The 22,942-nt window shown below is 31.7% G+C and overlaps 1 protein-coding gene across 2 annotated transcripts; it reads right to left on the bottom strand.

The window, feature by feature from the left end:
- Positions 1–6,032: 6,032 nt before the first annotated feature.
- LOC139485049 (tryptophan 2,3-dioxygenase-like) lies at positions 6,033–22,359 on the bottom strand. 2 transcript variants are annotated; one of them, XM_071269162.1, is made up of 14 exons: positions 22,284–22,359; positions 19,183–19,344; positions 16,840–16,930; positions 15,581–15,648; positions 15,206–15,271; positions 14,692–14,753; positions 13,214–13,289; positions 11,461–11,574; positions 10,211–10,330; positions 9,710–9,766; positions 9,253–9,307; positions 8,200–8,337; positions 7,495–7,585; positions 6,033–6,664 (listed from the first exon to the last, which is right to left on the bottom strand). In XM_071269162.1, exons 2-14 carry the CDS (start codon positions 19,339–19,341, stop codon positions 6,424–6,426), a joined length of 1,338 nt encoding a protein of 445 aa, XP_071125263.1. In that variant the 5' UTR covers positions 19,342–19,344; positions 22,284–22,359; the 3' UTR covers positions 6,033–6,423. The 2 variants fall into 2 exon arrangements, with proteins under 2 accessions (XP_071125263.1, XP_071125262.1); XM_071269161.1 differs by lacking the exon at positions 22,284–22,359 and adding an exon at positions 20,868–21,053.
- Between the last annotated feature and the right edge of the window lie 583 nt (positions 22,360–22,942).

The raw sequence follows: 22,942 nt of genomic DNA, 5'->3' as shown, positions 1-22,942 counted from the left end.
ATAGCCTTTCAATATTTTCAAAAAATATAGATATTTTAACTACAAGCTTTACTTTCGATTTATCATTATGACTTCATATTAATGATTAAAGTCTTAACTATTTTTGAAACAAAATCTCAAAATGGATAAAAGGGAAACATTATTTAACACTTAACCATTAGTGTATTTTCTGAACGTTTCTTTTTATCATATTATGTTTAAATGTTACTTTTTTTACCTACCTCAAGGTCAACATAACGTGTGCTCTCTAGATTATAAATAACTATTTCTTTGTTTAAGAGTTGGCTTCTAATGCTGGTACATTGCAGTTCAATATTGTTGTCAGTCGTGGTAAACATTACAGTATCTGTACCTGGAATCCTTGTCACGGCTATTTTCTGGTTGTATTGCGGATTGGTCGGCATTAAGTCATCAACTACTTTGTAAATATAGATAGTAGACTGTAAACATGGTGGTCTTAAAGTTTCCCTAAAAGGGGGTACGATAGAATAAATAGGTTCTGTATTATTGTCCCATGAAAATTGAGTGATAACTATCTTTTTATCTGCTTTTATATGTAACTGGTGTTCTCGACTGAGTTTTTTTCTCATGGAGTCACGTGCTTCTCCAAATTTGATGTCTTTTCCAAGTATCCTGACCGTAGTTTCTGGTTCTGTCGTCATGATCTTGATGAAGTCCCAGAACAAGGAAAAGTTGCTACCTATTACAACATACTCTTTACCCAGTTTCGTCAGAGGAGCATTAATACCCATGAACGTTTGTCGTTTTCCTTCTCCCATTATTGTATTCAGACCTCCACTGATAACAGTCAGTTCTTCAGCACTGTGAATGACAGTACCACTCATGTCGCAATCTGTCTGTAGCTGTAGTGCAGTGTATCTTGATAACGTGACTATAAACATGTCGTCTGTTGTATAAACTCTGTTGTTAAAATGCAGTGAACATCCACCAAAACTCATATTAAGAACAATGCTGATTTCAGTCTCATACAAGCCTGCTGAAGATACTGCTATCTGACACAGTCCTAGAACATCACAAACAGTTGTAACAAAATATGAATACGTCCTTGTTGTTTCAGAAATACTAGCAGTAATTGGGATGCTCATATTATTAAATGATATCTTGGTGGTAACGTTTATATATGTAGCAAATTCTGACGAACATATTATGTATAATGATTTATTCGCTGTTTCTGATCCATTCAAAATCCATGTCTGGTTCATCGGAAGTTGTATTGTATGGATGTCACTAGAGCCAAGAAATATCTTTTCAAAATGAAAGAGTTTTACTTCATTGCAAACCAGAATGTTAATAATGATGTGTTCGTCAGACGTCCCAGAATTATCTGTGTACTTTAATTCGAGGATCACATCAAGGTAGTCATCACCAGGATCAAATATTGGTACCGAGTATACTACAAAAAAACAAGTAGCTAAATGAATTACTTTTTAATTTATTATTATTAAACATTAAACTTAAAGAAAAACCTTAACATGTGCATTATGTATAACAAACACTCCAAAGGAATTGAAAACAACTGTTCTTGATTATGAACAGGCATTTTCCTTTGTAGAAAATGATGGATTAAATTTGATTTTATGGCCAGCCAAATCTCATATGTGTATGCCAGTCGCATAAAATTCCATAGTAATCAACAATGTATGAACAAAACAAACAGACATAATAGATACAAATGTCAAAAATGTGAGTATAGGGGTCAATCTTGTGTCATAATCTTAATTAATATAAGAACAAACAAATATGTCAACAAAGAAAAAAAGTAAGTAAGTGGTACTTTACTTTTTGAGTTGTAAGTTTTTGTAGGTACTGTACAATGGTCACTTTTCTGTGCGCCGCTAACGCATTGCAATAGTAAAATCACCACGACGCTGATCATGGCTACTGATTCACACATTCTGAAAAGATTTGAACATAAATGTCTATTACATATCAAAATCATCTTCAGCATGCTTCAAAGTGAAACCTAAACAAATGAGATGGACTTTTCATAGAGGAGTTGAAACTTAAGTTAACGGTCAAGGAATAGTAAATAGTCTATGTTATAGATTTTGGGTAAATTTTGCAGGGTGGGCCTTTGTATACAACTTTGTCTCGTTGAACTGTCTCTAAATATCGAAAAAAAAATAATGCATTTATTTTGTTTTTCTCTGAAATATTAATGATTGATTTTTTCAAAAAGAAGATAATATTTGTATAAAATTTACACGAGATCGGCAAAATCGTTCTTAAATTTGTCTCAAAATCATCAAACCTCCAATTTGAAATCAATAGATTTAATTGAAAAGGACTTATATTATGAATGCATGGATTTATGTTTTAAATGATAAAAAAATATCCTACGGTCAACGACTTCGTTTTTGGAGTTTTAACCAATCTGTTTGACTAGTTGGTTGTGAAAAACGTTACAAAAAATCAACGTTTTACGACTTTACACTATTAAAACAGAAATGTATGTATCAAAACTAATCATTGTAAAAACATATTTAAAGGTATGGGTGCCAATTATGAGGAAAGAAATGGGTACCACCAATTGACGAATGATGATAAAACTTTAATCCCTTTAACGCTAATGGCAGCGTGAAACGGACGAGTGACGCTTGATGACAAAGGGTATTCCTATTCTCTGACATGTATATTAGCTTCGAGTTATAATATAAAGCATTCCTGTCAAATGTATTCATCAAACGATTTCAGTTATAAAGTCTTATTTTATGAAGTGGCTGTAAATTTCATTTCTACTTGTCCAAATTCCAGCACCTATGCCCTCTTCTTTTTAAATTGCTTTATATTTCTATTAATAAATCACATACTATTTTGAATCACAAAACAATTTTGCGCCTGTCCCGAGTCAGGAGTCTCTGGCCTTTGTTAGTCTGGTATGATTTTGAATTTTAGTTTCTTGTGTACAATTCGGAGTTACGTCCATTATCACTGAACTGTTATCCATATTTGTTTAGGGGCCAGCTGAAGGAAGACTCCGGGTGCGGGAGTTTCTTGCTACATTGAAGACCCTTTGTGGCCTTCGGCTGTTGTCTGCTCTATGTTCGGGTTGTTGTCGCTTTGACACATTCCCTATTTCCATTCTCAATTGTATCTCTTATCCAAAAACGTCTTACCTTTTCAGTGCTTTACGACTTTCTTACCTCCGTCTTCTTTGAATTCCAATTGTGATATAACAATGTCAAAGGTATCAAACTATTAAAATATTCATTTAACAAGTAGAAATAAATTTTTTAATCGATATAAGATGTCGAGAAATCAATTTTATCATATGAGTTTGATGATTTGATATTGAAAAACGCACAGTAAAAAATCTCATATTTGAAAAATATTTCAATAAGTTATAACTTCTGGCTTAAATGTCAAACTGATATTGATTTTAATAAAACTGAAGATACATTTTTAAAAGATTTTTTTTAAACAAACGAAGTCAATCATTACAAATGCACACTATTCCATTGTGGTTTCATTGCCCACAAGATAGTATTATACAGCTATAAACTGAAGAAATTAGTCTGCGAAAATATGTCAGATTGGAGATACAATATTTAGCCCAAATAACACTCAAAATTGTAAAGTCACCATACATATTCGTAAATTTGTCCTATACGTAACTTCACAAGGGTATAGTGTGTTCAAAAAGCAAAAAAAAATTTCGCATTTACTGAGTTCTCATGGCAAGAAAGTGTGAGAAAAACATCACATCCAACGTCCTTATACAACGCCAAAATATAATATCGCCGGGATGAAAGACCAAAACAAACTATAACCAGAAAAATGATGATAACTCAGAAGTAAATACGATGGTACCACCAGTCGTCTTAAGTGTTGTAAATGAAATTGTTGAATGAGATGGATTGTGTCGTTCTTGTTCAGTGCTTTTTGATTTATTCTTGATTAGGTAGAATGGTATCTACCGAGTTTGTATACAGCTAGCACAGCAACGGTATGACCTACTAAAAGATTCAATGTGTCCTCGTCTTGAAATAATCAATATTTAAAGGTAATAGCAGTATAACATAGTAGTAAAACTTGATGAACCAGGGGTGTGTCAAAGAATGTCTCGACCTTTTTCTAAAAAAAAAGTTCATCGGAAGTTACCAAGACCTTGTTCATAAATATTCCGTATAAACTTCACAAACATTACACGATGGTCTTGAAGTATAGATTATGGGTACTGATGGTCTTTATCATCTTAATAAGGTGTTGTGGTATTATTTTACTCATCTTTATATTACGTTTACTGTTTAGTCTGTTTTTGTTGATAATCCATTTGATGGGACTCTGTGCTTATACATCCCATCATAGTGTTATGGTAATTTCTTGTATCTTGTCTCTTCCTTTGTGCTAAGGCACTTTGTCTATCTGCCTTTTTGTGTTTCTTTGTTACATATGTCATATGACATGGCTCTGTATGTGTACATCACGTCATTGTGTTATAGTGCTATAGTATATTGTTTGTATTCTTAAAATCTTTACTAATGTGCATTGTCTGTTATATGCCTTTTTGTGTTTGTTTGTTATATAGATATAGGAAGATCTGGTATGAGTGCCAATGAGACAAGTCTCCATTCAAATAACAATTTATAAAAGTAAACCATTATAGGTCAATGTACGGCCTTCAACACGGAGCCTTGGCTCACACCGAACAACAAGCTATTATAAAGGGCCCCAAAATTACTAGTGTAAAACCACGGTATATATATGTTTGTTTTTATTGCTATTTAGATTATAAACCAATGTTGACTGCTGTACCCATATTTTTGACATTATAATCTATTATGTTTGTTTGGGTTTTTTCACACACCTTTGTCAATATATAATGCAATTATGCGACAGTGATACAAATGAGAGGTTAAGCTAGCTATTAAACTTGGTTTAAACCATCGTTTTCTACTATGCCTTTATCAAGTCAGGAATATGAAAGTTATCCACTCGCTTGATGTGCTTGAGCTTCTGATTTTGACATTGGACTACGTACTTTCCGTATTGAAATTTCCTCGGAGTTCGATATTTATGTTTTACTTTACTTTTTTATACCGTCATAAACCGATTTAACTGAAACTAATCCAGTTCACAAACGTGTCAAAACTGAGGATACCACATTAACTACAAAATTATAAATGAGAAACAATGTGGCAGCTTTGATTTATGTTTGTTCGTTTACTTTAGAGGGTTACAAATAGTTGATCGAAGAATAATTTGATTTTCGTTTGTATTTATTTATAGACTGAACATTCTTTATTGATGCTGAAATGCATTTGTTGCTTTATTTTAAGAATTCAATGGAAATTATATGCTTCAGTTTTTTATCTGTTCGTCTCCAGTATTATTGCCATTTAATCATTGTTTAATCTAGAGGGGAAATATCATTTAATATTATTAAAGCAAAGTCTAAGTTATTATTTTCTAGAGACTAAAGTCTGAAGGAACGATCAAAAAACTTCAAGGAAGTTATGTTTTTTTCCTTTAAAAAATAATCTGATCCCCATTTTGATGGACGAAATAACATTATGATCAAACAGATGACAGAAAAAAAATATTCTAAATCCAGATTTCACCATACCTTATTGTGTAAAAATTTGAAAAAAAATATTTGATCGATAAAGGTGTGTGCCTCGTACAAAAAAAACATACCCCCCTTTTTTAAAGTTAAATGCCAAGATCAATAATATCCTTTATGATATATTAATTTTCGTTACATGTGTACGTTACTGCCTTTTATAAAAGCAATTTAATATATAAAAGTAGTAACGGATGATAACAGATAAGTTAGTAATGCTAGTACATGTCAGACAAAAAAAAAATATTTTATGAGATCGACCTACAAAATATTTAGAATTTTGTCTGACATGTACTAGCATTACTAACTTATCTGTTATCCTCCGTTACTACTTTTATATATAAAATTGCTTTTATAAAAGGCAGTAACGTACACATGTAACGAAAATTAATATATCATAAAGGATATTATTGATCTTGGCTTAGATTACAAAATATCACAACATTCGTCTTTTTGAAACGTTTTATTACCGTTACAATATAATTTTTACATAACATTTTAATGTAACAGATAAAATTTATAATTTCATTGCTGAACAATATGCTCATCCTATCATTTTTTTTGTATTTAAAAAAAATAAAAAATAAAAATATATCATCGACTTTAATGCAATATATGGAACATATATGACCATTTATTTCAACTGCTTTTTACAAAACCGTATTGACTAAAACATTCAAGTCTCCTTGACATAAAATATTAAACATATAACAATCTGCTTGAAATATGAGTGAACTAATGATTTATGTATAATCAGGATTATTGTTTATTCTTTTAAAAAAATATAACTTTCTGTGTGTTCTCTTTAAAACATAGAGATAACTTTCAAAGTACGTCTTTTATGTGAAAAATACAGGTCTAGTACGTGGACTTGTTCCAGTCATCTGACGAGGACTCGATCCAAATGTTTGTTTATCCAACTGGTCGGTGACATCACTTAATTCATCAGTTTCTGGTAGACGTGAAGTGGACACTGTACTGAGGGTCCTCTTCATACTTCTTGTAAGTGGTGGAATGTATTGACGTGGAATAAGGAATGTCGACAAATTAAACAGATCAACAAACACTTTGTATCGATCACTGAAAACAAAAAACATAATAAATAAAATTGAGAATGGAAATGAGGAATGTGTCAAAAAAACAACAACCTGACCAATTAGCAGATAACATCAATACATATATTAATCAAATCAAACTATATTATTGGTGTAAAATTCGAATATTGGGTTGTTACATAGACACACCTGATAATATTTACAAACATATGAAATGTTTGAGGAGGAAACGGCTTAGCAATTTCTCTCAGCTGACAACATTTGATGTGAAAAAAATAAAACTGATCAGTGAGCTTTGGTAGTAAACCTATGGTAATAGAGCTATTCAAATATGCATGTACTTCTAATCTTTCAAAATTTTGTTGCTGAACGTTCTTGTTGATTATATCCAGAGAACTGCTTTGATCGCACCAAATTTACACAGTATTTTTTTTCCTTTCTTTTATACAAATCTTACTATTTAATTGTCTATAATACAAGTAATAGAATTGAATTAAATCTCATAACAGTGTTACCATTAGATCTAAAAGCACATAATTTTATTTCAATTGAGAAGGATACACTGCTTGATCTGCCATTGTCCACGTACAACAATGCCTGTACCAAGACAGGAATATGACAGTTGTTATCCATTAGTTTGATGTGTTAGAGGTTTTGATTTTGCCATTTGACTACGGACTATTCGTTTGAATTTTCCTCGGAGTTCGGTATTTTTGTTATTTACTTCTTTCTGCTAGAAGATGTCAAATTTTATAGATTTGTAAATCCAATATCTTGAAGAGCAATTGCCAGTATGAGAACAACATGTACATAACAAAATTGATTTAAACTTCTTTTTTTTCGTGTTTTTCATACCTTATGGTAGACCGTAAGTAATGGTAACCAGAAGATCCACCTGTTCCTATTTTACTTCCGATCATGCGCTGAACCATCATAACGTGATTATCTATAACAAACAAAAACAGAAATATGATTTCATACGCTATGTGCGAGTAAAAATTTTGAAAGCATAAATAAAAAATATGAAAGAGATAATTTTAAATAGGAATGACTTAAATAGATATACATAGTAATTTGATTAAGAAAACAAAATCATATTTGAACAAAATATTGATTGTGTTCTTTAATTTACAATGTTATATCGTAGAACTTTTTATTTATTGACCGTTATAGAAAATCTGTGTAACAAATGCCCACAGGTATGTTCCATTGTTGTAGTCATGATCATGTTCTCTTGTCCTCGATTGTAACATCACCGAATGTTAAAAAGTATCTACTTTAGTATTCTACCTTTCGGGGCACACGAGATCAGCCACGTTTTTGGGGTTTTTTTTATTTTTTTATTTTTCTATATTTTGTTTTGTTTTGATGTTGGTTTTTTTTTTTTTTTTTGGAGCTCGTGTTGCTTGAGGTCTTTAGTTTTCTATGCAGCGTCTTGCTGTTGTTATTTGTTTGTTGCATTTATTTCGTTGGTTTTATTTCCTCGAGATCTTCGACTTTGTCCTCCCATGATTGATATCTCCAACCCTTCTTCCATTGCATGATATACATTATACTTACAGCGCCACTTAGTTATGAGAGAATCTATATCCATCAACAGAGTTATCATCTGGAATGGTTGGTTGAATCTCGGTTCATCTCGATACAGCGATATCATCAGTGCACCCTGGAATGCCTTATGGTTTATTCTCCTTTCGCCTAACAAATAGAAAGCATATTGTAATAGTTGATCCAGTGTATTCAGGTGGGAAAATGTATTCATATCAAATATATATATAGAGATTAATACATGGCCTTTTCCATATCAGTTTGGGTATCATCCTGAGACCCCATATCAGCCCGAGACGGAGTCGAGGTGCTGATATGGGTCGAGGGATGATACCCAGGCTGATATGGAAAAGGCCATGTATTAATCGCGTTATCATATACTTCCGACAATAGTTTTATCTAAGGCAAATAGACAAATGCAATAACTAAAACAGTCAAAAAATGTATAAAGAAGTTAAATTATGAATCAAATATACTATAATTGTCCAACAACAGCATCACTACCTTCATATATATTTATGGTAACATTTCCTATAGAGGCATTTTGAAACATTGAAAATTTTGAAAGAGTTTTATGATCATTATAACTCCATGGTTGTTGTACTATAAAATGATTCATTATTGTCAATAGCATTTATTAACAAGCACTAAACTATCCCCATATAAGTTCCCGTAAATTTTGACGTCGTCATAAAAAATATCTGACGTCACAATGGAGAAGTAAACAACCGATAACGGAAACACCGGAAGTATCTTGCATGAGAGGCACTATTATGAGTTTTGTGCACGAGATGCACCTGATATGGGTTATCAGCCCGAGAGGAAAATTATGGCTTGTGTACTTTCGCTCATTACATATATGCAAAAGCTATCATATCAATGCTAAGTATATGATAAATATATATATAGTTGTTATATAAAAAATTATTAATTTACATTAGATTAAATTTGTTAAATTCTTAAATGAAATGTATCTAAGTAATCGTGTTTAAAGATTATGGTTTGCCAGTCAATATTTAGTAATGAGGGATAAAAAAAATCAAATACACGTGAGCAAGTATTTACCCCTCTCTACATAGACGTTGTATTTTTCAGCTGTAAAAATGGATTCAAACGAGTCCTACAAGAAAAAAATACACAATGTCTAAACAAATACACAACGTCTCAACATATTCAGAATGTCTCCATAAAATACACAATGTTTCAACAATAATACAATGTTTCAACAAATACACAATGTATCAGCAAATTCGCAATGTCTCAACAACCTTGGTAACAGTAAGTAAAACATGCAAAACCAATTGTTTCAAATTAAACTAAATTAAAACTAATTTGTTTTCAAATATAATTAAGATTGAAAAGTTTTAAGGGTTTAGATAATTTGTTCTGAAAAATTATTTAAATGAATGTTTTACACTGCTAGGAAATGTTATTTATCAAAACAAGGTTTCACATATGATCATAAATGGCAAATGACAAATAAGAGGAAAATGAAATTTTCAACTTATAAACAGATCCTCACCTTTTGTTTGTTGTATTCAGCAAGCAAAATTTCCTTTTGTTTCGGATCTGTCTCTTCCTTTAAAAAAAGTTTAATGCGTTTTATTAACCACGGTAATTCATTATGTTCATAAGCAATATGGTTCTTGTATACCAAATGTCATTTATACGCATGGGTTAAATTTGTAAATATTATATTAGTTTATTTTATGTACATTGCTCGTTAATCATGGATACTTATTGATTTCAGTAGCTATAATTCGTAGTTTTTTCTAATATTTTGAAGAACTTATATGGTGACTCACACAAGAATTCTTATTATTTTTTTTTTCAATTATTTTTATTTAAAACAATTTTCTGTGAATACGGAATGCAATGTATATATGTTTTATTTGCAAAAGTCCATAAGTAAAGAGTTACAGCGTACATGCATTTCGACCTTAAGCTAGAAAATGTAAATAACGATAATGATATAGAAGAAGATAGAATTGATGGTTAATTCCCGCTGTGCCCTTAATTTTACCATGTATGGTGTATGCCAGTCGTTTTCAATCCACTGGTATACTGCTGTTTTATATCTTTCCCAGAAGTTGAAGTCGGCCTTTTCATGGTCAGTTAATCCTGGAGTCCGTTCTAGCCATTTCTTAAATATGAAAAAAAGCTTTGTAAAACTTTGACAGAAGCTGATAAAACATTATTACTGTGATGTATACAAGGCAGTAACACCAAATCAGATGGCACTGTTTTATAATACAATCAAATGTATTATATAAAGGCAACAGTAGTATACCGCTGTTCAAAATTCATAAATCGATAGAGAAAAAACAAATCCCGGTTACAAACTAAAACTGTGGAAACGTATCAAATATAAGAGAACTACGACACTTATATATTTGAAATAAAAAGGAAAACGTACAATATGCAAATCATTGTAAGAATTTATTTCATTTTTTTTTTTTTTTTTTTCATTTTTTTTTTTTTTTCATCCTCAAGCCCCCAATCGGTATTAATAGAGTTGTAAATACGTAATAAACTAATTACTCACTTACTGTAAATACGAAAATTATTATAATACGTTTTGAAAGTTCGTTACATTTCTGTATAATCTAATTTTGGATGTAACGCGTCTTCTGATTGGCTGACGTTATTTTGTTATCAGACCATAGACATAATTTAGTCATGTGACCGTGACGTCATCAACGTTTTTTTTAAGGTTTTCTACGGTTAAAATGGAATTTAGAATTCAGTTATAAGAAATGACTGTCTTATTTTTTCTGTCTATTCGAAATAACATAAAAAATGTGGTGAACGCTGTTAAATAACCCGCTACGCGCGTTATTCAGTGTGCACCAAATTTTTTATGTTATTTCTTCATAGACAGAAAAAATATTACAGCCATTCCTTAATTGATAGATGTATACCGGATGTTTACCGCACATCTTCATTTATTTATAATTTATACATATCTAACGTCATAGCTTAACTTTGTACATACATAGAAATAAATATGTCGTCCGCTGTATAATCTGTGTGTGATGGATTAGTTTGTAGATGTGTGTCTTTTTGAAAGATTGCCTTATTCTTAATCATACAGCTATTATCTTAATTCAGGAATAATCTTTTCTTTGATAACAATTTCCTCGACAGCTATCATTATTACATTTTAACTAAGTTGTTAACTAATACTTTACATCTCATTGAATAATGATTGGTATTTTGTCATAAAGCATAAAATAGAAATAAATAAAAACAAATTAGTTCGACTATTTGTACCTCAAGTAACGTAAGTAACGGAGGCGATGTAATTGAGTCTGCTAACATTTGTTTAGATTCTTCGTCCTTAAAAACTTTCATGTAGTGCTGTTGATTATACTTTACTCGATTTTCCTGCAATAAAACAATGCATATACGTTCCTTTGGTTGTGATATCTTTCATTTTCATTGCTTTGCGAAATAAAGTTGTCTTAACATATTTCCCTTCAAATTTGGCTTTAAATTCAAATTTCATATAGATAATAGTATATATGCGACATAAAAATTTTCATTGAGTAAACTGTGAAATATAGGTCAAACTCCTAATTAGTAAAACACTTGAAATTACTTTGAATCAGCATCAAACTATAACCTGAATTGTCCATGACGGACGGATGGACGGACGGACACACAAGCATGAAACCGTGTCACCTTACTTTTGTGGCAAGGAATAGAAATTAAATTGAATAATATAAGGATATAATTGTTAAAAGGTATAGATTTGACCAGCCTTTCTGAACATGGCATTCGTGCACCTTACAATGTTCGTTCACAAAATAAAACCCTGTTTGTATGGGGCGCCGAATGGGACTCTAGTGGTTTTGTACTCGAAATTCAATTTTGTACGGACAAAAATGAGTTTTGTTCAACAAAAATGAGTTCAGTTTAACAAAATTTGTAGCATACTACAAATTTAAATTTTGTCATACAAAATTATCTTTCAGTGGACAAAAGTTACTTTTGTCATGACAAAATTCCTTTTTGTAACACAGACTTTACTTTTGTTACCTAATTTGAAAATTGGGCGACAAAAGTCAATTGTGTATTCAAATTAGTTTAGTTTGGATTCTGTGAACTAATTTGCATACAAAACTGAAATTTTGTCGGATTTTCTTGTGTAGACAAAATTTAGTTTTTTGTGCCACAAAAGTAAATTTTGTGTCAACAAAAGTCATTTTTGTCACAAAAAGTGAATTTTGTCTACACAAAAATAAACACAAAATTGACTTCTGTCACAAAAGTCAATTTTGTGTAATGAATTTTCACTTCTGTCTAACAAAACTCAATTTTGTCTACACAAAAAATAATTTTAATTACAAAATCACTGGATGCTATTTTAAGCAACATGTTAATTGCGTACAAATTCAATTTTGTATCACAAAATTGACTTTTGTGTTTTAATTTCCATATCAGGTAACAACATTCAATTTTGTTATATTTGCATACCTGTTTCAGAAATGAATTTTGTCATTTCAAAATTGAATTTCTCATAAAACAAGTCTATATCACATAGTTTTGTAAGACAAAAATGATTTTGATATGACAGAATTGAATTTTGTGTACACAAAATTGATTTCGATTACAAAAAGTGCAAGTCCCATTCGTCGCCCCCTAGTATGGACAACTTCTTACAACATATAAGATGGTATGCATTGTATATATATGAAACAAGGGGAAATATTGCTCGCTCTATAACTGCAACATGACATAATGATGAGAGCTATTCTTAATTCGACTTGAAGAAATTCTTCTTTTGTCATCAATAATAAACCATGATAGTATAATAATAAATCTTTAATCTCAACGGTATAACGCAGCTAACTATAAAACTTATTATCAAAGGTCTAAGTAACACAGCTAGATATAAAAACAAAACATGAGCCTCTCATAAAATACCATCAAACATAAAAACACAAAAAAAAACACAAGCTGAATAAATGTTAATCAGTATACAATGTCATTCGGTGATAAAATTAAAATCATGTAACTTTACCTCCTTTATTCCAAGTTTATTTTCCATCAATCTAAACTGTAGACTTTGAAATCCAGAGGCTGAAGACAAATGCTGCCTGTTAAAACATCAAAGTGTTACTTGATAATCAACAATATCAATCTAATAATTATAGAGCCGAGGTGGATTGGTAAGTGCATCGGACTACTAACACAAATGTTACTGGTTCGATCCCCGCTCTGGGATGAAAAATTCAGGGACTGAAGGTTCGGTCCTCCCTTGACATCATTTGCGAGTATGGTCTTGGGGAAACGATGATAGTCCGTCGGAAGGGGACGATAAATAGCTGATCTGTGTTAAGAGAGAGCCATGATAACTTTTGCATGTAAAAGAGACCATTTTAGATTTCGAAAAAAAGTACGCTAGTGCCGCTACAAGGCAGCACTCGCACCCACATAGGGGAAAGGGATTAATATACGTTGCAATAACTTGTTTCCCAATCCACTTAGTTTGAATAGATATGTTTAAACTTTTAATAGAATGATGCAGACACTGAGAACGTTACATTGGAACTCTTCTGGCTAACTGTGGCTAATTTTAATACACATATCAGGAAAGCCAGTCTGAAAAAAGTCATGTGTACAAAATTAGAGACAACAGTATTTTCAACATGTTCAGAACTCATAAAATCATAATTTCGACAATATAGAAAGAAAATAAAACGGAGCGAAAACACATGGTTGATCGATTGGTATTTACTTTAATAATTCAATTGCAAGTATTTCACCGTACTTTGATCTATAATGGTTTACTTTAATATATTTTGACTTGGATGGAGAGTTGGCACTCATATCACATCTTCTTCTATCTACATGTTCAGGACGAAAACAGATAAATGATTAGGCCAGGGCTTTGATCTGATCAAAGCCCTGGTCCAATTGATCATTGTTGAAGGCCGTACGATGACCTAAAGTTAATTTCTGTGACTTTTGGTCTCTTGTGGAGAGTTGTCTAATCTTCTTCTATCTTCTTTTTAATAATAATGATTATACTATAGAAGTCCTTTAATTGGGATCGCCGTTCGGCCCGACAGGGGTGACATTGAACTACCACTGGAAAATGCAGGTTTTCTGGATAGGGACACAAATGTTATTCTTTAAACAGTCCAACTACATACCCCTCATACAGTCATAGAGTTCTTGCAAGGGTTCTGAACGTGCAGAGAGCCTGACACACTTTTTGCATGATGTCCCATATATAACATCCCATTATGTTCGGACTGCGTATTTATTCATTTAATACAACTAAACTGACGCCCCACTTTGGTAAGGATCGACTGCCGGTCGGAAAAAAATCAAAAGTGACCATGCTATTTATATTTGCTATAGTTCAAATGGAGCGAAACCTGTGTCCCGTTTATCGCACAATGTTTTCATTCTGTTATTTGTATCTGATCATATCTTAAAATTATGTGTTTTCTCGGTTTTATTTCTCAAATAGAATTATTTAATCATATTTACCTGAACTCCAAAAAATCCAGTGGCGTCATTGATTCTAAAATCATAAACTGGTCGACCATTAACTGGAAAAACAAAGAAAAAAGTGATGCATCATCATTCTTATTTTTATATTCATTTGTTGTAGATTTTGATGATTTTTAAACTGAATACATTTTTTTTATTAGATCATTTTGATATGATAGAAAACAGAGTCAACTTATTAGATGAAATCATTTCATCAACTCTTGAGGAGTAACCATTTTATCATATTTTAACACAAAAACATATATATATTGCTCTTCTTTATATTTTTTATAACATTTTCTTTACTTTGTTATTATCCATGATCCTGTTATCCATTGTTCATAATAACCGCCATTTTGTTGATTAGCTTGACCTAAGATGCTGGGTTGCCATGTGTTGCTAAGGGGGGCGGGCTTATCAGTAGATAGTGGAAAGGTGTAATAACAGATTTGGCAATCGTGGATAGCATTTATTTCATTGTTTGGTTGTGTAATTATATAGTCAGACTGACCTTTAGGATGAGTACAACCCTACTCAGTCTGTTGACAATCTTCAACATCTGGTTTTCATCCAATACCTATAAAAACAATAATTAGTCTTGTTTTGTTCTCGTTTAATAGTGTCTTACATGTTTATTTCGGTTAAATTTTGTTAAATATTAGCATACATATCATTTTATGTATCAGTGAAGGCTTCCTCTTCTAACTTGTGTTAATCAAATATATAAACAAGAGTTATAATATTAAAATCAGCACTTACTATATGAATGTCACAAAGAACTTAATGCTACTGACAACTTAGTTAAATTCAAGTTAAGCTGATAAATAGAGCAGGTTTTTCTTATGCTAAAACCACCAATTGGTCCACAATCATAAAAGATACTTACTGGCATCATGAAACTTTCTCTGACAGAATCTACTTCAAATAAAATCTGTTTGAACCATAGTTCATATGCTGAAATAAAGTTGATTTAAAATATATTATACATTCAAAATATATTACGTAATTGTCATTCTGTTCTCTATTGGATATATCGAATCAAACTCACTCTTTTTTGTAAAAAAAAAAAGTTTAACTCATTTTAATCTATAATTTATGTCGAAAATTTTGAAGCTCTGCACCATCTGCATGGTCCTTCAGTTATTTCACTGATTTATAATTTGTCATTAAATCAGTTTTTTTTCAAATTGCAAACTGATGTATAAAAAACAAGAATGTGTCCTCAGTACACGAATGCCCCACTCGCACTATCATTTTCTATGTTCAGTGGACCGTGAAATTCGGGTAAAATCTCTAATTTGGCATTAAAATTAAAAAGATCATATCATAGGGAACATGTGTACCAAGTTTGAAGTCAATTGGACTTCAACTTCATCAAAAACTACCTTGACCAAAAACTTTAACCTGAAGCGGGACAGACGGACGAACAGACAGACAGACGGACGGACGGACGGACGGACGGACGAACGGACGGACGGACGGACGAACGGACGGACGAACGGACGCACAGACCAGAAAACATAATGCCCCTCTACTATCGTAGGTGGGGCATAAAAACATAGAATCATGTTTGTAGACCGTGAATAAGGATTACTGAAAAACATCGTGTAATGTGAAACCGCAATATTTACTTAATATCGCGAATAAGGTAGATGCTGTTGTTGGTTTTGTCTCGACATTTCTCAAAAATACATATCAATGTTGATAGGTGTTTGCATATCAAATCGCATTGTAAATGTATAATTGCTGTTTTGTGGCAATAAAATACAGTATAAACTAAAAAAAATGCACAAAGATGTGGATTGATATTTTTCCCAATGTATGAGGGATGGTTATTTGATATTAGTACAAGGAACCCAGATACAATTCTTTTTTTTTTGCTAAAATGTTACAGTTTTGTTTTTTGTGTCCCATTTTAGTATTTCATGTAAAAGTTTGGAGATTTATTTTTTCCGTTTTTAACATACATAAACATAAAATATTGCACCGTATAATTTTTACATGTAATTTGCGTCGTCTCCCAAAATAAATCAAAATTTCATGTAAAATAGTTGACCTGTCGTATAATGTAACATACCATAGGTTCTGAATTGTCCCAAAATAACCTTTAAATTTACAGTACTGCTTTCTGCACTATTATATTACCTTGGTGAGTTATAATAAACAGGTGTTCGTCGTGAACTGGCTTTCCAGCTATAGAACTAGACATTGTCTGACATTTTAACAACTTCTCTAGCTGAAATACATATATAGATAAGATAAGATAGATATATAAAAAAGAAGTGGTGGCAACCTTTCGCAAAAGACCAAATGACACAGAAATTAACAACTATAGGTTACCTTATGGTCTTCAACAATGAACAAAGCCCATACAGCATAGTCAGCTATAAAAGGCCGCGAAATGAAAAATGTAAAACAATTCAAACGAGAAAACTAATGGCCTAAGTAATGTATAAAATAATGAACGACAAACAAATCACAACAACAAACGACAATCACTTAGTTAAAGGTTCCTGACTTGAGACAGACACATAAAGAATTGTGCGGGTTTAACCTAGTTTCACTGGTATTAAAGAGATAATCGTAACTGCAATTACGACTATCCCAATATGGCGACGGCAGATATAGGTAAAATCTTCACAGTCATTTTTCTCAAATGTAGCATGTTTTTGTCAATAGTTACTCAGCTGCATCCAAATAACAATTTGAATCTATCAAAAATGCCGAAAAAATTCAAAAAGAAGATGTGGTATGATTGCCAATGAGACAACTGTCTACAAGAAACCAAAATGACACATACGTTAACAACTATAGGTCATCGTACAGCCTTCAACAATGAGCAAAGCCCATACCGCATACCGCATAGTCAGCTATAAAAGGCCCCGGTATGACAATGTAAAAACAATTCAAACGAGAAAACTAAAAAGGTCACTTTTCAGACAGTTTTTTGTCATACATGAAAGTGGCCGCATCCGTGTTCATCCTCAACCTTTATAATTTATATGTTATGTATTATCATCAAATACAACTTATATTTCGATATTAAGAATGAACACGAATGCGGCCACTTTCATTTAAGACGGAAACCGTCTAAAATTTAACGAAAGTGCTAAAATTGTGAAGATTTCAGTAATTGAGCATGACTTAATAATACTAAGTACCCGATATATCATGCATTGTATTGTCAAAAACAGCTCATATATATGTAGCAGACGCATTGTACTTTCCAATAAATACATTTTAACAATTTTGTAAAACTGCTATATTTTGGAACCTACTCCTTTGAAATGATTCATTCATACATATTTCAAGAATATCTTTGCCTCAGATGTTCTTATTTCGTTTTCACGATCCCATTCTCCTTTCCTTGTTCAAAACTTTGCCACCAGTCTTTTACTTGTCGACGGCAGATGTCGGTTGCAGGGCAAAAATTGCTTACCCTGTCATCCCAAATTTTAGTGGACTCCGTGGTGCTCAACTGTTTTTCTGTACAAGTTATAAAAATATAGCTTTCCTCTACTTTAGGTTTCCTTTCTGTTTTATCTTTCGTAGATGTTGTTCGTCTACCTATCTTAAATTATTTATGATTGTCCCTATGGTACCGTCTCGTCATCATTGTTTGCATTATTCTTTTTCTCATTCATTACTTTATAAAATAGAACTATTTTATGTAAAATTCCTGTATATCAAAGTTGTTATGACAAAAAGAGCATATGAAGCATGAAGAATTCACCGACTTATTTAAGTGACATTACAAAAACATAATGTACTTTAATTATTATATTATGTATGTTCATATTGTTTGTATTTTGTACCTTAAAACTTGTTAAACTTTTTGCTATTTGATTTTATCGATTTTAGGGGGTTGAAATAATGTCTGGTGCATATTATAATATGTAGCTTGTTAGCCCTTTTAATGACAAACTATTATATACATGTATATAATATACATATAGTATCATAGTTCTTATATTATAATAGTGTATGCGTATATTACTGCTGCAGCTTTAAATTACATCTACGAAAGATAAAACGGAAAGGAAACCTAAAGTAGAGGAAAGCTATATTTTTATAACTTGTATCTGTTTAAAACTGAATTTGTTCAATTATGACGCACGTTTGCACATATATGATCGTGAGAAAAGTTTAGAAACCATTCGTATCGATTTATTTAAGTTCTTTGGAAAATTAAAACTCTTGAAGAGTCAATTGAAAATGCCTAAAATACTTGTGTTCAAAAAGTTTTTTCTTATTGATATCAATATCATGGGGCTTACCATAGCAGTCTGACTTTCGTAGTTCTTGTTCAAAGTTTGCCATTTAATTAGGGACTTTACGATTGACTTTTCATCGGAGTTCAGTATTTTTGTGATTTTACTTTTTATTTAAATATAACACAAAAATTACTTAAACAAATCCTTCGGTATTGAAGCACTAAAAATATAAAGGTAACCTATCTTTTTTTACAAGGTCTAGATAATCCCTTACCTGTAAGTATTCTCTGTATGAATCTGGCACTCCATTCATTTTAGGTTGCTGTCCGTTTTGTCCCATTGGACATCCTCCCATTGAGTCATCATCATCAGAATCAATGCCATTGGTAACTACCGGACATTTTTTGTCTTGATCCTTCTCATTTCGTTCCATTTTCTTTATAAAACAAATGTGAAATAGTTTGCTGCTTTTTCACATGAAGTTACGAACTATATTGTCATTCAGTGAAAAGGCTGTCACAGGTTTGAAGGATGGTGACATGATAATTATAAACTTTTATTTGGAACATGTATTTGGATACGCTACATACTGAGTGATTAATTATAGTTAAGAGCAAAGGCCACATGCTTTTGGACATATTGTGTTGTCAGTAAGCAAACCGGGTCATTTATCTAGCGTAAGAAAAATCAGTGTTTAGGAAAAATGTGGTGTACAAATACTACTAGTATACATTTCATGACTTAAACAACCTAATGTCTGTAGTGTGTGTTCGTAGAATATTTCTTAAATCATAAGCTTTTTATTAAAAAAAAAAAAAAAAGCGATCAACAAATCTAATTTTAAAAGTACATCCTCTTTTGTACCCAGTCAAAGCATCAATCTCAACATGCCCCAAACAAAACAACCAATATTCAAAGGTAAACATTCTTGAGACAGTTGTGAACCGTAGTTTTGTGTGCATATACATTTATATTGATTGGTTACAAGTCGGTTGTTTAACGTCCAGTAAGATATTTTTATTGGTTTAAAATCCAAAATTACAGGATTGTTACAAAGACCATAAACATTGGTTATACATAAATAAACATGTTTTTGGGGTCGTTCGGGATGTATGTTGGGAAAACTTTGGTTTCCAGTGGAAACTGAGGGTATATTGGATGACAGAAAAAATTCTCGCAACAGATAATCTATGGACACCTTAAAATGTTGTTGCAAGGGTTTTTAACGTGCAGAGAGCGTGGTGCTCTCGTTTATACAAGGCATCTGTTTTAACGTCAACATTCTGCCCGTACGTGACTGCGTACTTGTACATCCTGCACAGACATAAGGACGCCCAACTTTGGCAAGGGTTTTACTGCCGGTCAGAAGTAGACGAAAGTGTCATATTGCTATTCCTCAGTCACCTTTATACATTTATAAACTAAAGTTCTAAAGAAAAAGTTTTATCAAAACCATGCAAAAATAGCAACCATTTCAGTGTTACTTGGTCTTTGATGATCTTCGTGACTAATTAATTATAACAGTAAAAGTATAAGAGGTACCGACCCATTCGTCTTCTATCTACACTGAGGGATATTGCTCAATGTGTGCGACGCGTGCTCCTGATATATGCTCGAAAACACAAGTTTAGGAGAACACAAACGTAAAATGGCTCAGAGTAAAATGGTCGATATTGTCAAATGTATTTACATGAATCACGTGTTCCTATGCATTTATAAGAATAACATAAATTGGCTTTGTATGTTATACAATTTAACCTATTTATGACGATTTAAATAAATATAAAAATCAGAAGATGTGGTATGATTGCCAATCGGACAAGTCCCCAGAGTCCAAAATGACAAACAAGTTTACAGCTAATCGTTTTTTGAAAGCATGCTAACACGAGTGATACTCAGTTAAAAACTTAAATATATGTAGAAATGTTAAAAATGCAACTGAAAAACAAAAATACTTACAATTCAACAGAGAAAATCGCTCAGTTTACGATCAATACAGGCAGTTATCTCGTACAAGGTTAAAATTTATTTCGAAAATAAAATAATATTGGACGAGCTTTAAATAGTCACATGGTTGATTATTAACAATGTAATTTATTTGAGGATTGAACAGTGACCTAAAAACTTCGTACACAACATTCAACTGAAAAATCAATGGAAATACTGTTTATACTAACTAAATAAATGTACCCTTTTTTACTTTAAGCCATCTTTTCGCTTGATTTTTGACTCTACTATGAACTATGAAGTAAATGTTTTTCCTAGTGAAATATATCTATACGTATTTATTTTAAGTTTACATTTCCCGGATTAAAAGATTTATTTCATAATATTTTTAAATTGTGATTTATTATATCCATACGTATAAGAGACTTACTCGTTGAGACGTTATCATTGATTGATATCCAAGTAAACAATGTACGTTGAATCAGATCGATGTTGTATTTTAATATCTCTAAAATTTCTCATTTATAGAGTGTTTTTAATTGTGATAATTAAGCAGATTTAATTTAAGAGGATAAAAAAAATGCATAATAGGACATGGCTTTGGTTTTGAGTATGTTTACTAAGTTAATGATAAGATAATGACCATATTATGTCTGGCTTCGTATTCATTCCAATTTGTCAAATTGTCTGTATGTGTCTATATATCCCAAGTCAAAAAATTCAAATGTAAAAATCTGTAATTCAGCCTGTGGATGTCGTTTGTTGCTGTATATCATATATGTTTTTTGTTCATTGTTTTGTACATAAATCAGTCCGTTTGTTTTCTCGTTTGAATTGTTTATATTATATAGTAATTTTGGTGCCATTCACTTTTATAGCTGACTATGCGATATGGGCTTTGCTTATTGGTGAAGGCGTACGGTAGCCTATTTTCGTAAATTCTGTCAGTTCGTCTCAGTTGGAGAGTTGTCTCTTGAATCTAAACATATCTTAATTGTATATATTATTTATAAAGGAGGCATTTCGTATTGGTCGATGTTTTTATTCTTTTTGTATTTTGGTTACAATAATAGGTGTTCTGATTTTCCTTTGGGTAATTTTTCTTATCATCTAGAGATGTATATTTTAAATATCTTTATTTTTTTGTCGTTTTGTACGGTACTTTGTCTGCATTTATATGTCACTATTCAAATAACGATAAATGTTATGAAGTTTTGATTATTCAATAATGTTTTTATATATTTAAAAGTCTTCCGACTGGGTACATTGTTTATGTATGAAATCTAGAAACCTAAACCAATAAAGAAAAACTCTGTATTAATCATATTTACCATGCATGATTACATATTCAATTATTATCATACTGCTTAATCATGTTATTCAGATAAAGCTAAATGCAAAAAAATAACTTATGATAAAGAAACTTACAGCTTCATAAATCCTCAAAATATAGCAACGGTTGTGATTATAAATATACTCAATTCCATAACTAACATAGATAACACATAACCCTAACAAGGCCCATGAAAACAAAAATACTTATTTCCAATGCATGGGGTCTTTGTCGTGTGGATAATAAAATAAAGTAATTGATCATTCAATTGAAAAGCAATGAATAGTATCTATAAATCACAGCTTAAAACATGCATATAAAAAAGCAATCTAATAAGATATAAAGTCTACATCTGACATTGACCTGAGATTAAACATTATATGATTTTGTTTACTTCAACCTTACAATTTTTTGAATTGACATGAATACCTTCTACATGAGATTTCAGTGGACATTTGTCTGGTGTGAAAAAGATTAAACACATGATTCAGACGAAGTTGCGTCATTCCGTTACAAACAATACATGTTTCATCGACTCTATTTGTGTAGCTAGCATATCTGTTATCTATAGATCTATATCTATATCTATTTAGCAGGTAGGCTAGCTACACTTTCATTAGTCAAAATTCTTCATAGCCCTATGAAGATCTATGTAGCTGCTACAAAATTGAACGCAACCCTGGAGTCATTAAACCGATGCAGGACGTAACGGCCATACTGCCATGACGTCCATAGGATGACACGGCCATACCCC

The sequence above is a fragment of the Mytilus edulis genome, chromosome 8 (assembly GCF_963676685.1).
Source record: "Mytilus edulis chromosome 8, xbMytEdul2.2, whole genome shotgun sequence".
Classification (NCBI taxonomy): Eukaryota; Metazoa; Mollusca; class Bivalvia; order Mytilida; family Mytilidae; genus Mytilus; species Mytilus edulis.
The sequence above is the reverse complement of the archived record's forward strand: the minus strand, read 5'-3'. Positions and strand labels throughout refer to the sequence as shown.

What these genes read in the sequence shown, in the direction of transcription:
- LOC139485049 (XM_071269162.1), bottom strand. Translation starts at nt 19,341, where the DNA reads ATGGAACGAAATGAGAAGGATCAAGACAAAAAATGTCCGGTAGTTACC. An exon ending in ACTGGCATACACCATACATG is followed by an intron (nt 9,767 to 10,210) that starts GTAAAATTAAGG and finishes CTTTTTTTAAAG; the next exon opens with GAAGAGACAGATCCGAAACA. An exon ending in TCTCATAACTAAGTGGCGCT is followed by an intron (nt 7,586 to 8,199) that starts GTAAGTATAATG and finishes TGTTTGTTATAG; the next exon opens with ATAATCACGTTATGATGGTT.